Below are 16,332 nucleotides of genomic sequence, written 5' to 3'. Positions count from 1 at the left end.
TTGTTTGATGATACCCCATATGGGTTCCAGTGTGAGGTGGTAGGTGACAACTAGAGCTGTGTAATCATTTCCCTCCCCCTCATGACTGAAGGGGTATTAATGGACCCAGGGAAGTCCTGATAACACAGCTCCATTGGAGCTCCATTGTTAGGGAGCCCGGAATCCCAGAGTAAGTAGTGGGCCTCTGTGCAGATGATTCTTGTCTCTTGTGCATCCCCCAGCATCCACTGGTCTCTGGTGATGGGACCATGGCTCACTGGACGAGGAACACTCAGAGGAAATCCACAAAGAGATTTTCCCTGCACAGCAGTAAATTACTCTGATTCACTAACCACAACATTTTGTGTGCCCCTTTCTTTAGAATTTCCATTTCCTTATTCCCTTCCCTGGACTTAGGTCTTTTGGTTTCATAGATAATACTGCTGTGATTCTGACATCTCATAATTATTATCTGAGGATAATTTCACGTTTTCCTCAGAGGCTGACCTGAAAATGTTTGCTCTCCACTCTCTGTAAAATTAGAGCTGACAACTCATGCAGTAACGTTTGACTTCTGGAGTCAAATCCTGCTTATGTTACACATCATGTTAACTTTGGCAGCCTTTTCCTGCTTATTAGTGGAAAGCTGCTCCCACTGTAGAGCTGTTGTATGATTTGACATGGTTGTTATTCACTGTTCAAGAAAGGCCCAGAAAGGAAATAGCAGCGATATGGTAGGTCAAGCTTGAGGTACCATGGCAGAGATATGTTGTGCATTTGAAAGCAGGCCAACCTTTGTCTGGCTCCACTTACTGCTCTGTTTCACGTGCATCAAAATTCATTCCATACTGTTTCAAAACAAGCACCGCAGATCTCAAACCAAATAAATTTTTTATTGGGCTTGTAAATTAATCTGTTATGTTCCATCTGTGGCAGAAGTGCAGTTTACCATGTACTTTTTCATGTAGATGACTTTAACAAATTCTGTTTGGCATAAACAGAGCAGCACACTATACTAGAATCATAGTAATGTCGGGCTGGAAGGGACCTCAAGAGGTCATCAAGTTCAGCCCCCTGCACTGAGGTAGGACCAAGTAAATCTACACCATCCGAGAGAGACAATGTGGGTGAGGTAATATCTTTTATTGGACCAATTTCTGCTGTTGAGAGAGACGAGCTTTCAAGCTTTTCCAGAACTCTTCTTGAGGTCTGGGAAATGTACTCAGAGTGTCACAGCTAAATACAAGGTGGAGCAGATTGTTTAGCGTAAGTGGTTAACAGATTTCAAGGTGAAGTGGCCGTTAACACCTTTCCCGTCATATGGGGGAAAAGGAGGGGGAAAAAACTGGGAGTGGGATTTAGTGGGTTATAGATTGTTGTGATAAGCCAAAAATCCAGTGTCGCCATTCAGTCCTTGGTTTTTAGCGTCTAGCAAAGATATGAATTTAAGCTCCCAGACTCATCCTTTGAACTTGTTGTGCAGGTTTCCTTTGAGGATGAGAACTGAGAGGTCAGATATGGAGTGATCGCTTTGTGAAATGTGTTCATCCACAGGTGAAATGGATGGTGTTTTTGTCTTTTATAATTTTTCTGCCTGAGTTCATTTGAGAGCATAGTAATTGTCTCTCTTCACCCAGATAGTTGTGATCACGGCATTTAGTCCACTGGATGAGGTACGCCACAAGTTTTGACAGGCATAGGTAGGACCCATGGATCCTGAAAAGTAGGGAGGGGCCGGGGGAGTTGATCATTGTATCTGTAGAGGTATGTCTACAGGTTTTGCCTCTGTTGTTCTGGCAGGTCTGGTGCCACTTTGAGTTTGTGAGTCCTGGTCTGTGGGGAGTTTGCTTCTGATGATGAGCTTAGAGAGGCTGAGGAGTTGTTTGAAGGCCAGAAAAAGGGATTTAGGAAAGATTTCTGTCAGGATGTGGTCCCCATCAAATATAGGTTGTAATTGTTTTATGATATCCCATGTGGGTTCCAATGTTAGGCACTAAGCAACAACTAGGGGTGTGCAATCATATTTCCCACCTACCCACCGACGACTGGAGAGGTGTTTTTGGGCCATTTCCACTTGAATGGTCCCTTGAAATATGTGTTACTGACATGCTAAACAATCTGTTCCACCTTGCATTTAGCTGTGACACTGAGTACATTTCCCAGACCTGAAAAAGAGCTCTGTGTAAGCTCCAAAGCTTGTCTCCCGAACCAACAGAATTTGGTCCAATAAGAGATATTACCTCATCCACCTTGTCTCTCTAACAGCCTGGGACCAACACAACTTCAGTTCTAGACCATCCCTGGCAGGTGTTTGTCTGGAAGATGCCATCCCTATATCTCTGACTGCAGAACACAATCTTTAGGCATTTTTCCCTTTTGAAATTCTTAACAAAAACAGAAAACCAGAATTTTATGTGCAATACTTCTCCAAATGTTACTAACTACAGCAAACATCATTTTCAGATACCTGCACCTGGCCTTCTCCACAGTCTTGGCACGGATCCAGTCCTGGCTCCGTACCAGCCTCTAGCCTTGGCTGCTGGTTGTGGCTCCATTCCCGGCTCTGTTCCTGGGGGCAGAGCTGGGAACGGAGCCAGAGCTGCTCGCGGGCCCAGCTGCTGGCTCCGATTGCAGCCCAGCTCTGGCTCCACCCCCAGCCTTGGCCCCTGGGAGCAGCCCTGCTCCCAGCCCCACCTCCAACTGCAACCCTAGCCTTGGCCCCTTTAACCCCATCTGCGTCCCTCCCCCTCCCCCGAGATGCAGCATCATTCCGGTGGGGTGTATGGACAGGAGTTAGGGGGTGCATGACCCCCAAGAGTTTGGGGATTGCTGCATTAGAGAAAGTTTACCACTTCCAGGTGGAGATAACCTGTTTGTTTGCCCATAGATTTGATAATGTATCTATGATGAAGGAATGCAGCTCCCTGCAGTGTTGTAGATATTATTAGCTTCATCAGCTATTGCTACAGACACGCAGAACCTTACACTCAGGCCATGGCATATCTGAAGGATTTCACATCATCTTTAAGAACAAAGTGAATATGACCAGACATACAACCATTTTTAGAGGAAATTGGGTAGTATAGGGTAAGCTATTATTTTTGTACCGCTTCATCTGGACATCATTCCCACGCTGTGTTTGGCAAGAGACTCTGCATACGCTGCCAAATCCTGGCTCAGATTGTCCTCAGGAGATCCATGCATGAAGGGCTTTCTCCATTAGCAGATCTGTCCAAGATGGAAGTGAGGGGGTCAGCCCCCTTGGTAATACCTTCCCACACCTCTGGAGCCTACAGAGGGCTCTCCACTGGGTTGGGCTCTCACGGGAGGAGGGGAGGGGTCAGCTCAGGGAGTGGGTAAGATTGTATGGACCATCATTCTCCCCGACCCTCCCAGATATTATGTACAATAAGTAATATGTCCTTTCCCATGGAGCCCCACCATACGGGGACTATAGGAATGGCTCTAAGGGCAACTGCAGACAGAAAAGGCCCTGGGAGTGGTCCTTTAATGTTACACTTCTAGCAAGCAGAGGAGTTATCAGGGACCCCACAGCCAGTCCTGACCTTCTCTCTATCCAGAGAGCATTGTAGGTCTTAGAATCAGAATTGCAGCTCAGTAACAGGGAGGGCAAATCCTGCCTCTACCAGGCTTTGGGATAAGACTCGTTGAGGTGGTCCTTATGGAGCTGTCCTGTACTCTCCTGTTGTATAATGACAGCATCATTGGCATGATGGTCCCCCTCTCCACTGGTCTGAAAGGCAGGAGTTTTGAGGTCACTCCTGAATAAACTGGTTATGCAACTGCATTAATAATCAGAACATGTGCTATTCCCCTGTAATTATAATTGCATTATAGAGAGAACAGTTTAGTGCTTCTGTCCTATGCCAATGAAAGGTTGGTTGATTGTTTTTTAAAGAAGGCAAAAAGGTAATTTCAAGATCTTAGTCGAGCCAAGAAAGATTTTAGATTTTAAAGTGTAGTTCTTTGAGAAGTGTTTCAATAGCATTGTAAGTGGTACTATGTTTATTATCACACAGTGACTCCTTATCAAATGTGCTCAATTTTCAAGTAAAAATGTTGATTTATCTGACTGCCAACCATGCAATGTCAACTTAGAATCTGCAAGTCAAACTGGGTTTTTTCCTAGCTCAGACATTACCAACATAAAGATTCCGCATTTAGACTATAGTTAACAATTCTCTTGATGAGGTTTGAGTGGGAATAGAATCCAGCTCACTCTCCCCTAACTGTGTTGGCTCTCCAGGACTAACAATAATAGTAAAAACTCATTTTAATCACTAAAGCAAGGAGATACATCTCTGAATACACACAGGGAACAGATCTGCTGAGTACAGCAGCACCTTTTGGACAGTCACTTTTCAGAGTAGAACTGTCCCATAAGATAATTATCCCCAGCTGTTTCATTCTTTTTATTTGCATGCATACTTTAGATAGAAGATTTGGAAAAGCAACTGCACTTGGCTCATTCTGAGATGGCAGAGGCACAAACTGAACGGGATCAATACAGTCAAGAATCTGGAAATCTGGATGATCAGCTTCAGCAGCTGCTGGTAGGAATTTGGGATATTAATAAACCATTGAAGAACAATTCATAGGGGAGTTCCATTTTAGTAATCAGTTTGTCTCTTAATCAGTTGAATACACGGATTAAATCTTACCTTCTAATAGCTTTAGTTTTTATTGTTGCGGTTGTATGGGCACATTGCCTATTATGGAAAGCTGGCAGCCTCTTTATAATTAAGACTGAGACTTACTATAAATTTAATCTTCCTGCCCCAGAAATCCTCAGAAAGATCTGATAAGAGCACATTCAATGCAGGCATATCCCTGGTAGTTGGGCGTGGCATAGCAGACTCTCCTTCATTTTCTGCCAACAGCAGCTCTGGCCTGGAAGTGGTCTGCCTGTTCTTATGACCTCAGCCCCCTGGTCAGGCCACATTTAGTCCCACCCTTTCTAGGTTAACAAGAAGTCTTGCAAATAATCGTTCCAATCCTTACTTTGGCCCTCAACTCTGGTCCCCACGGTCCCTACCAGCCTTCATTCAGGGATTCAACCATAACCCCTGCCCAGAAGTTTCACACTATGTGCCACAGTGAAAGATAGGGGAACCCAGACCCCTCTTTTACACTGGGCCCCTACAGTCAGCAGCCAACATCTGTTCCATCAGACTCTTTGCTGCTGCTTCCCTGGACATCCTCCTTCCATGGCCTTTTTCCAGACTTCTCTCTAGTTTCATCTTTGTTTTAGTTACCAGGACTCTCAGGGCGCTTCTCTGGGTCCCCCAGTAAAATCCCAAACTAGAAGTACAAACTTAAACAAACTTCTGCCCTCCTCAGGCTCTCATTTAATCTCTCAGGTTCCCCTGCTCTGTTTCTCACTTGAGCATCTATCAGGGTTCGCTCTCTCTCTCGCTTGCTCGCTCTGGAAGTCCCAATTCTGCCTTTTTAATGAGCTGACTCCACCTCAGTACTTGCTCCGTGTCTCTCCTAGACTCTTACCAGCATCCTCTATTCAGGAAAGGATCCTGGGGAGCTTTCTCCTTGACCCCGCCAGTCTCTCTCCCTTATTACCAAGGGAGGCACTGCAGGACTCTTTCTCCCCACAACCATCCTCTAGGCTGGGCTTCCTCTCTTTATACTAACAACCCAGATGGGATTCTTCTTTCATTGGGCCTGGCCCACCCTTCAGGTGCAGCCAGGTGCCCTAATTGGGCTCTCTACTCCACTTAATTGTTTCATTACTTATATGGAGCACATATCTCATCACAAGTTCATTTCCATTAGAAACCCAGGAAATTCAGAGCTAAGGTTAACATTAAAAGAAACGCAAACATTTGAAACTATGAAAATCACAGTTAAGGCTCCCAAATATAAGAACAGCTGGCATACTAGGTCAGATCAAAGGTCAGGTATCCTGTTTTCTGACAGTGGCCAATGCCAGGTGCTTCAGAAGGAGTGAGCAGAACAGATGATCATTGAGTGATCCATCCCATCGCCGATTCCCATCCTTAACTCTGACCACTTAGCTAAGCTAGGTTAGCATCCCACCTTTTTTCCTTTCATATCTACTTTGTAAGATTTTTTTTGATCCAGGACTTTCCTAATTGCTCTATATAGTCCCTGGTCATAGACTGAAGACATCTTAAATGGGAAAAAACAAAACAAAAACACACTGTACCTGTACAGCTTGCACAGATAGTAGCAAAATTGTGCATCACAGATCATTGGTTTCATACATACACCCTATTTCCAATGCTAAGTGTAATACTTCATCATCACACTCATCTTTTGCTCTGTGTATGAGTTCTGTAATTTCATGATCGGGTTTTGGGAGGTTAGTGTACCAACTTTCTGTCTAGTGTCACTTGTACAATAGGTGACACATGGAATCTGAAGAAGGCTTTTGAATGATTGCATTCTGTATGCTGTTGAAAACAAATAAAAGGTGTTTTTTCACACAACACACAGTCAGTCTGGGGAACTCTTTGCCAGAGGATGCTGTGAAGGCCAAGACTATAACAGGGTTCAAAAAAGAACTAGATAAATTCATGGAGGATAGGTCCATCAATGGCTGTTAGCCAGGATGGGCAGTGATGGTGTCCCTAGCCTGTTTGCCAGAGGCTGGGGATAGAAGACAGGGGATGGATCATTTGATGATTATCTGTTCTGTTCATTCCCTCTGGGGCGCCTGGCATTGGCTACTGTTGGAAGACAGGATACTGGGCTAAATGGACCTTTGGTCTGACCCAGTATGGCCATTCTTATGTTCTTATCTAATCAGGAATGTGTAAAGTATATCTTTTCCTGTGAACACTTTATAGCGTAGAGAAGGCTGGAGTCAGGACAGTCACTATACAGTTAAGAGTAACGCATTCTAGGTTTATGGTCACTGATTAAATGTAACTGTAATAGATGAATAAGGTAGTCTCAGTTTCTAATATTCTTCAAGGCACTGGAGGAAAAGCTAAATTTGTTTCAATGCCTTTACTGTGTATGTTCATTCTTTCACTCTCTGAGCCTCTCATTTCATTCCCCTTTTCTTTGGCTTTTAGTGTTCTGCGTGCTGCCTCCACTTCCAAAATGTCAGCCTCTTCACGTTCTACTAAGAATTCTGCTAACCCCTTTTTTAATTAACATCTTCCAAATTGCCTGATAATTTTGGATTGTGGCATCAGTTTTTGAAACTTTACATTTGTTTCTGAGCTAAAAATGATTGATAAAACATACAACAAATTGCTGTCTGCAAACAGAGTCAATCAAGCCATGAAATTACAGTTCTCACTATTGTTAAAGGTGGATGATTTCCTTCCTTGGCATGTACTGTAGTATTTGTATTTTCACTTTTAATTTTTATACAATGCATTTTTTTGCATTTTGCTGATTTTTTTGGCTAGGGTACATTGGCATAGAAATGGCATCAAAGGCTTCAAGTCTTGAAATGTTAAATAAGATATTGATAGCAGTAGTACTTAGAAGAGGATCAGTTTAAAGCTATTGCTATGTTGAATGATGGTGCCTCAGAAGCATCAAACTAGCTGTTCACCAGAAATTCTGGCTTTTATTAGTGTAAAGATATAGTAATAATGATTTAACTATATTACTGATTGTTGCTAATATTAAAGAAAACAAAAGACAGGATGGCTTTATGATTTAAAGAGGACAATGGCTGCTTTAATTTCTTGTAGGCTGATCTACATAAAAAAGAGATGGAACTGAGTCTGGAAAAGGAGCAGAACAAGCGGCTTTGGGATCGGGACACTGGCAACAGCATCACCATCGACCACCTACGGAGAGAACTGGACAACAAGAATATGGAATTGCAGCGCATGGAGAACATAGTGAAAACAATGAAGACCGAGTGTCAGGGACAAATGGAACGTCAGGTCAGGAAGGAACTGCTGAGTGGTATTATTACCATTGAGAAGTTTCCCATTCCCATACACCTAGATATATACCAGGGGTAGGCAACCTATGGCACAGATGCTGAAGGCAGCACGCAAGCTGATTTTCAGTGGCACTCACACGGCCACCAGTCCGAGAGGCTCTGCATTTTAATTTAATTTTAAATGAAGCTTCTTAAACTTTTTAAAAACCTTATTTACTTGACATACAACAATAGCTTAGTTATATATGATAGACTTATAGAAAGAGATCTTCTAAAAATGTTTAAATGTATTACTGGCATGCGAAACCTTAAATTAGAGTGAATAAATGAAGACTTGGCACACCACTTCTGAAAGGTTGCCAACCCCTGATATATCATAAAAATAGCACTGTTTTTGTTATCCTAGTTGGAACATGAGCAGCATCTATACGTAAGCTGCCAGAGGTTTTCATTCTAATGCCCTAGTTTTGATCACTCATAACTTTCTGGAACTTTCACCTGCCAGTCAGAAATTTTCAGTCCTAATCTCTGGCCTAAGGTGATTTTATACCAAAACAGCCAGAATTTGAAATTTGGCACATTAACATACTTCATGAAGAAGTGACTTCGAGTGTCTGGGGAAACTTGGTTTGGCTTTGGCCAAGTTATAAGCCTCCAGAAATCGCATTTTGTGCATGTACAGTAAATGTAATGTGCCCAGGACTGATGGCAGCACCTATGAACCTCTTGTGGACTGTTCTCTAGTTCACTTCTCTTTCAAGATGGTCTTTCTGGTGGCAATCGCTTCTGCAAGAAGAGCTAGTGAACTAAAGGCCTTCATAATTGATCCACTCTATACAGTATTTCATCGGGACATGGCGGTGCTTATGTCCACAGCCTAATTACTGGGCTGAGTTGAGCCCTGTGTCCAAAAGGACTGTTCCGTTGCTTTCAACCGAGTAGACTCTGAACATCAAGCCCTAGGGTCAACTCCTGCTGCATCCTCTCAAAAAAATCTTCCAAGTCCAAATACGTAACCCAGTGCCAATCCTGTAAGCTGCTACTCTCCACTTTAGGTCAAATTAATTTGTCTATAATTTGATTCCTTTATTTGCCACCAACTAGCCAGACTTTCCCTACAACTACTTCCTGCAACCACCCACCCCATGAACTTCTACCTTCAATTCCTGATATTTCTGGGTCCATTCTTGTCTTCTGCGTCTGTACTGCACTATTAGCGGTTCTTGAGTCACGATGCTTCCTGTTGGAGGTTGTCCCATAAAAGTCTATGCACTTTGCTGACTACAGCAATAAAACTAGTTATATACTATTGATGCACACATACCTTTTCCAGGATATATTTGCTGTAAAGTTCAATTGGTCAGGCTTTAATATATTGAATGATTTAGACCTGTCTCCTCTAAATAGTTTAGAGACAGTTAATTTGTTTATTCTATTTTTCATATCAGTCCTACTTATTTTTTTTCTATATTTCACACTGTGTTTCCTTTATCAAGGAAGGAGGAAAAGCAGAAGAATCATGAAATCCACTAGGGTCCTTGTCATGCAAACTTAATTTACCAGTGAAGCTCTCAGATACTATAATAATGGATGCTATAGAAAATCCATAGATAGGTAGCTAGAAAACCCTGTAGGTAGGAAGGTAGATAGAAAATACAGTTGTCAAAGTTGACCATTTTATTGTTACCCTTCAGATGGCTGCAATTAAGGAAAAGAATGAAAGCATTGAAAGAGTCTCCTCCTTGACTGCCCAGCTAGAATCAACCAAAGAGATGCTCCGTAAAGTGGTTGAAGATCTGACAGCCAAGAAGATCAATCTGGAGGCGTCTGAGAGAACAGTGTCTGACTTGACAGCCTGCCTGCAAGAGAAGGAGAGAGCCATTGAAATTACCAATGAGGAAGTCAGGAAGCTCCGGTCACGGGTAGATAGTAAGTTGCAGGAGCTCCAGCACTTAAAGAACGAAGGGGACTACTTACAGAATGTGCAGTCGGAGTGTGAGACACTGAAACTGCAGGTGATGGAAAAGGAAAGAGTTATTGAGATCTTCCAAAAGCAAATTGATAACATGACCCAGATTGTGGGCCAGCATGGACGAACTGCTGGTGCAATGGAGGTGGAGAAATCTCAGCTTGTGAAAGAAATCAGTGACAGGAAACTGGAAGTACAAGAACTTAAGGTCTGTACATCTCATCGTGTTTACGTCTCTGCAGGACAGTACCTTCAGTCTGTTTTAAAATCCACATATCGATATGTTACACTGTCTGTGTTTCAAGTAGATCAGAAAATGGGCCTAGAAATCTATATACATTTAGAAGACCTAGCATGACTGGGAACATCATCATTGTATTGTCATTATTATTTTGATCAGTTTGTATGAAAAATAAGATAAATATTTCTAGGTCTGAAGTTAACAGATTATGGGTGAAATCATGTGCAGTCCTGCAGGGCCAGGATTTCACTCTATGTCCATGAGTCAGAGTAGTAACTAAACTGGACTCAATATTCAAAAATGTGCATCTGAGTTGCACATGTAAAAGCATACTTTTGCATAGACCAAAGGGATAATTGCATGCACAACTGCAAATTTAACAATGTGTACAATTAACCAATTATGCACAACCAAATGTGTGTCTGTGTGAATAGCTTAGCCTCTTATTTTTATAATCTATAGGCCAATTGATCTGCTCCACCATTTCACCAAAGAACAAACATGGACAAGAAGGAGGCGAAAGAGTGTTCTTCATCACAAAATTACCATGGTGGATTCGCACTGTAGAATAGTGCTCCAGACATTGTGTGTCCCACTCCAAGGCAGTTGATCTGCAGATCTACACATTTTGACTTGTGGTTATAAAAGGCCACCCTATCATTTTCAGCTTCTTTTCTACTGATGATAGAGGTCATAGAACCATTGCTTCATTGTTCACGATTACACAGTGAATTAGTTTTAGAATAACAATGGATGTTAGTATAATAATTAGCCATTATAATTGATGCTAATTGTTACTATAACAGTAGTGTTAGATCCAGAACTAGTTTGTTCTTTCATAGGCAGATCCAGAGAAGTGTTTAGGCTTTAAAGGTTGATGACAATGAGAAGTGCATGATGGACCAACCTATGAGTCACCCTTTACCATATATGCTTCACCACCTCAGGCAAGAGGCAAGCAGGAGAAGTAGACAAAAGTTTAGGAAAAAATTTTGTCCACTCAGCACTCAATCTTGAAGGCCTTGGAGATGTCAGATCTGAAGGTGTCAGGCCGCACCTTCAACAAAATAGAAAAAATCATATTGTTACTGAGAGTGGTAATTATGGGTGTTTAGTTACAGAAGGAGAAGCACTCTCAACCTTTGTGGCACTCTTCATTGAGACTGACTAAACATTCCTCATCTAGAGTATGCCCTATAGACCTGACATCTTCTTTAAAGAAGAGGCACTCTAAGCTCACCATATTCAGGTGCTGACAAGACTCCTTAGAAAAGGAAAGGTTGGTTCTTGGAGCTTACTCAGTTCCAAGGGGCTCAGATTTGTTGGTTCATATAGAAACAATCTGATCAGTTCAGCACTGGAGGAACATTTGGGCCTTCTCCTTTGATCTCCATTGGTTCTAGTCTGATGTCAGTTCAGCATCCAGAGTTTTGGGTGAGGGCTAAGGAGTTCTGCAGTGCATCATCAGATCCAGAGCTGACCCCCTGGTTCTATTACAAGCATGGTTCTAAGTCTCTTGGGCTGAACCCACTAGAGGCTTTGCAAGTGATGTATCTGGCCCTGTACTTAGCAGGGCTCTCACTTTAGAGACTCATACACAGAAGTCTCCCACCTCATCTGCAGCAGCCTTCAAAGCCGAAGGACATTATCACTACAATATTCTGATCTACCTCTTCATCAGCTCTGTCTTCTCTCAGTGCTGGCTTAGTATGAAGCCATCCTTGCCTCCTTTTACTTTTGCTGTTGTGTTGTGTATGAGGTGCCACAGCTGGGCTATGGCCCCAACAAACTTTGGAGCATGTGACTTTCTGGTTTCAAGTGCCACTTTACCCTGCATCTTCTCATGGTCACCTCACGTAGATGGTATACTGAGCACCTTCCCAAGGCTCAACTAGTTTCCATCAACTTGATAAGAAATCATTTCAAATCCCACTTCATTCACAGGTGAAAAGATGCAAATCAGTCTTTTTAAAAATCTTGTGAGTAACTATAGGAATCAAAACACAAAACATATGTGAGTTAGGGATTTTATCAACTGATTTAGCCACTAGCTGAACTCTGATAGTGCTTAAGACCAGAGCACATTTTGTTAAAAACAGTAATCAGTTGGGTTAGCAGAGACAGTGATATATGCTGAAATAATCTGTTTATATATTTATCCCCCCCCATTTTTGTGTCTTCTCCATTCTAGTTTTCATCTTTGCACCAAGTTATTCCATGATAAAAATCAGATTTCAAATAATTCCGATGCGTATATGTCTTAATTGTTAGTTAATAGCTTTATTATAATTTATTTATTTACATAAGTAGATTGCGATGGACAAGAAAGAAGACAGAATCTGTGAAACGGAGGCCAGATTGAGTGAGCTGGAGCTGGAAAAAGTTAAACTGATAAATACCTGCACTGAGAGGCTCCGTGCAGTAAAGGACATGAAACTGGAAAGAGACCAACTCATGAATGAGCTGAAAGCCAGTCGCACTGAGCTAGCTAGCCTCGCAGGTAGGGAGCCTCAGATCAGATATCTGCTAAATCAGGCTGATGTTAAAAATAGAAGAGCTGCCTGCTCAATCCAAATATGGGTACCAGTAAAGTCAAGGAAAAGGTTCCCAGATAGAGTACACTGATGGTCAGGCTGCTTCAGAGAGCTAATTCATGGTTTGGATTTCTAGTATAGAATGAAGATGATGTAATTTAGAGGCATAACTCCCAGTGCCTTGTGCAAAAATACTTAGCAAAGCCTGACCTTTAATAGGGCCCAGAATAAAAACCCTAGTAGGATACAGAATATAAACTTCATCACGAGCCCTCCTTCTTCCCCAGGTATTATACAGGGAAGCTAGATATTGCAATGTTCCATAATTTAAATAAACTGATCTGGCACATCCTATTAACTGTTTACTATCAAAATGTATTGAAAATCTTGTATCTTAACTCATCAGAAAGAGGACATTAGCAAATGCTATACTTGAAAGGAGATCAAGATGCCAGGGACATACAGTATGTGATATTGGCAGAAAGTGTCTGAACCCTATCACTGCCAATAATAGCCTACTCAAAAACTCATAACTGCAAGGTGAGGTTGTACATGTGTATTTCCTTTCACCACAGTCACCAGAACTCAAGGAAGTCACCTGTTAAGGCAGCATTAACATCCAGACCAACCACAATTCACATGCTGTACCATGCAGACGTTATACCAGCCACATACATTCACAGATTCCCTCATTCATTTTCAGCATAATACAGAAGCCCAGCTCCCCACAGTCATGCTCCAGTGCACAACCTTAACTCTGACATCAGCAAGATTAGTAGATGGTAACCATATACATACTTTTACTTGGAAAGTCTGTCCTCAGATTTTGTGAAAAGTAATAATAACAGAGCAAGTGTGTGAGGGTGTGGCGAGGTCTGAAATGGAGGGTCCAGAGCTGGAGGGGCCACACTGTGTGGGAGCCAGAGCTGTGCAGGTAGTGAGAGGGAGCTGTGTAGGGAACATAGATTTGTGGAGGATGACTGGGGGAATTTGAGGGGGTCAGAGCTGTTTGAGGAATGCATTTGAGTTGGAGCTGTGCCAAAGCGATTTCAGGAGGGTCAGGACAAAGAGCAGGTTGGAGTTGGGGGCACAGGTCAAATATTTTATCTCACAAGTAGCTATGCCACACCAGGTAGCAATGGGCAGTCTGATCCCTGAGCAGCACACAGTCAAGAAATGTAGCTTTATTGTCACGTTGTAGAATCGACTTAGAGAACAGTTAGGAAATGCATCTCATTTTGTTCCAGTGAAGCACAGCCTTTCGATGACATCATAGCAATGCAATGGAATATAACGTGTTTTAATTTGTTAGCAATTTTTTTCTCTGTTAATTGCATAAATATTGTATTCCTTTTAAGGGATTAATCAGCACATAAATAAATTAAATAGTAACAGGTGGATGATTTTATGAATCACTTTACACTTTCGTTCAATTCAATGTGCTTACATTGAACAGAGGAATATGAAAATTTAAAGAGGAATTATCGAGACAAAAGTGAAGAGATGGAAGGTATCACAAGCAAACTCAGAATGCAGTTGAAATCTGCCCAGGCTGAACTGGAACAAACCAGAACCACTTTAAAGACTATGGAAGGTTCCGACGGCCATGGTAACTTTGGAAGGTTTTTTTTCTTACATCATATTTGTTTGTCTTTTTAACAAGTGGAATTTTTAAATATCTTTATTCCTTCAGTAGATGTTATTAATGGTAATTCAAATATTTTATAAAAGGAATAAAAAACAGTGGCATATGCAGACACCTTGTTGTTTTATGGTTTACTAGGAATCAAATTAAGCCAGGAAATTTGGAGCTGAATTTCATCAGAGTATGAGGTGGTCTATATTAAATTTTCCAGTATAGGCTCTTCTGTTTATATCACAGTCACCACCTAGGCAAAACTCCCATTGACTCTAATGGGAAGTTTGATCACATAAGGACTGCAGGATCCCAAACCACAGTTGGTTTTTAGTGTATTATTGACAATTGATTTCCAAATAAGAACACAGAAAGCATCATGCCTGATCCATTTTGTTCATGAAGGACTAATCAGTTGGGAACCTTGTCTTTTACAGCTATGAAAGTTGCAATGGGAATGCAGAAGCAAATCACAGCCAAGAGAGGACAGATAGATGCATTGCAGTGCAAGATTAAATTCTTGGAGGAGGCAATGACAAATGCAACTAAGGTCACAAGAGCTCCAAGTAAAAGTATTTAACTATATTTAGATAAATAGTTCCAAGTAGAGATTCAGGGCCAAATTCAGGGTTAGTCCAAGAGAGACCAAAGGGAGTATTAGTTAGCATAACTTATACCTTCATCTGGCTTCCTCCAGTTGAATGTTACATCAATTAGTCTCTCTCCAGACTGAAATTCCTTCAGACTTAGGGCCTAATTTTCATATACACTAAATCACTTTACACTGCTCTAGTGATGTAAAGGAGTCCTAAACTGGGATGTAAATATAATTTCCTGCCAGATCAGATGAAAATGACCTTAGTGTAAATGAGAATCAGGCCCTTAATTACTTACAATCTCATTTAGACTCAACGCCCTTTCTTGCACATCCTTCTGAATCTGGCCCTCAGTGCTTACCCTCAGTTTTACCTCTCAGTTTTGTTTGCTGCTGGATTTGAGATACTATTTCCTAACTGAAAAATCCATCCAGAGGTGATTTTGGTTCATTCTGCTCAATAGCAGGCAACTATTACATTTATTAGCTAACATATCCTGATTGACAACAACTGTCAGGCAGCTACAATAACTTATTTTCATATTTTCTGTAAACATTATTGTTCATACGATAATGCCACAGTGGATGCTTGCTTTGGAAGACAGTTTAGCAGAATTTGTCTTAATTCAGATTCTGAGCACTTCACATTTTGGTGGATACTGCTTGTCAGTTTCTTACCAATGAAGGTCTGTCTAGTAGATTCCCAGACAGATAAGTGGTTTAGTTACCTGCAGAGTTGACTGGATTATCACCTACATGTGTTTACAGCAATTCATCGTCCTCTGCTAGCTTTGGATCTAGTCACTTGCATGGATTATGACAGTTGTTTCTTTGGTATTGGGCAATAGAAGAGCTTATCAAAGCTTGGAGCATAGTAGTATGCTCATACACTGTCAAAGCTTCAAATTTCAGATTTGAAATGGTTCAAGGCTCTGTGAGGTGACAGTCTAATGCTATAAAAGGTCACCTTCCTATTGTAAAACTCCTGTTTCTGCTTAGTATGATAGCTGAGTGTCTGGAAAGGTTCACTGAACAATTTTAAAGGAATATAAATGACTTCAATTCATAAAGCTCATAGATAACAGATGTGTATATTGTTAGCAATCCTAAACTGTTATCTCATTCACTTTGGTCTTGATCTTTACAAATGCAGGAGAAGCATTATCTGAAAGAAGAGAAAAATAAACTAAGCCAAGAACTGAGTTGTATTGCAACAGAAAACAACAAGATGACTGGAGAGCTGGAGATCCTAAGGTCACAAGATCGACGTTTGAAAGAAAAGATTGCTAACATGGAGGCAGCTCTTGATAAGGTAGCTCTTGATTCAGTCAGACTTTTCATTCCCTAAACTTTTCTGTACTATTTCCTGTGAAGAGAAGTTGCCTTAAGAGATGACATCTGGTAAAACCTTGACCTGGACCTCACATTAATACACTTCTGGTTTCTTTAACTGAAGCCTTAATTTAGCC

The 16,332-nt window shown here is 41.5% G+C and overlaps 1 protein-coding gene across 1 annotated transcript in view; it reads left to right on the top strand.

Annotated features, from left to right (window-relative positions):
- Positions 1-16,332, top strand: part of CCDC158 (coiled-coil domain containing 158) — a 61,823-nt gene that overhangs the window by 20,739 nt on the left and 24,752 nt on the right. Inside the window, exons 10-16 of the mRNA XM_050945250.1 lie at positions 4,434-4,553; positions 7,689-7,886; positions 9,583-10,065; positions 12,409-12,598; positions 14,089-14,241; positions 14,706-14,818; positions 16,017-16,175. Of these exons, the coding sequence (XP_050801207.1) occupies positions 4,434-4,553; positions 7,689-7,886; positions 9,583-10,065; positions 12,409-12,598; positions 14,089-14,241; positions 14,706-14,818; positions 16,017-16,175 (1,416 nt within the window). The remainder of the gene's footprint in view (positions 1-4,433; positions 4,554-7,688; positions 7,887-9,582; positions 10,066-12,408; positions 12,599-14,088; positions 14,242-14,705; positions 14,819-16,016; positions 16,176-16,332) is intronic.

Source organism: Gopherus flavomarginatus, chromosome 3 (genome assembly GCF_025201925.1).
Source record: "Gopherus flavomarginatus isolate rGopFla2 chromosome 3, rGopFla2.mat.asm, whole genome shotgun sequence".
Classification (NCBI taxonomy): domain Eukaryota; kingdom Metazoa; phylum Chordata; order Testudines; family Testudinidae; genus Gopherus; species Gopherus flavomarginatus.
The sequence above is the reverse complement of the archived record's forward strand: the minus strand, read 5'-3'. Positions and strand labels throughout refer to the sequence as shown.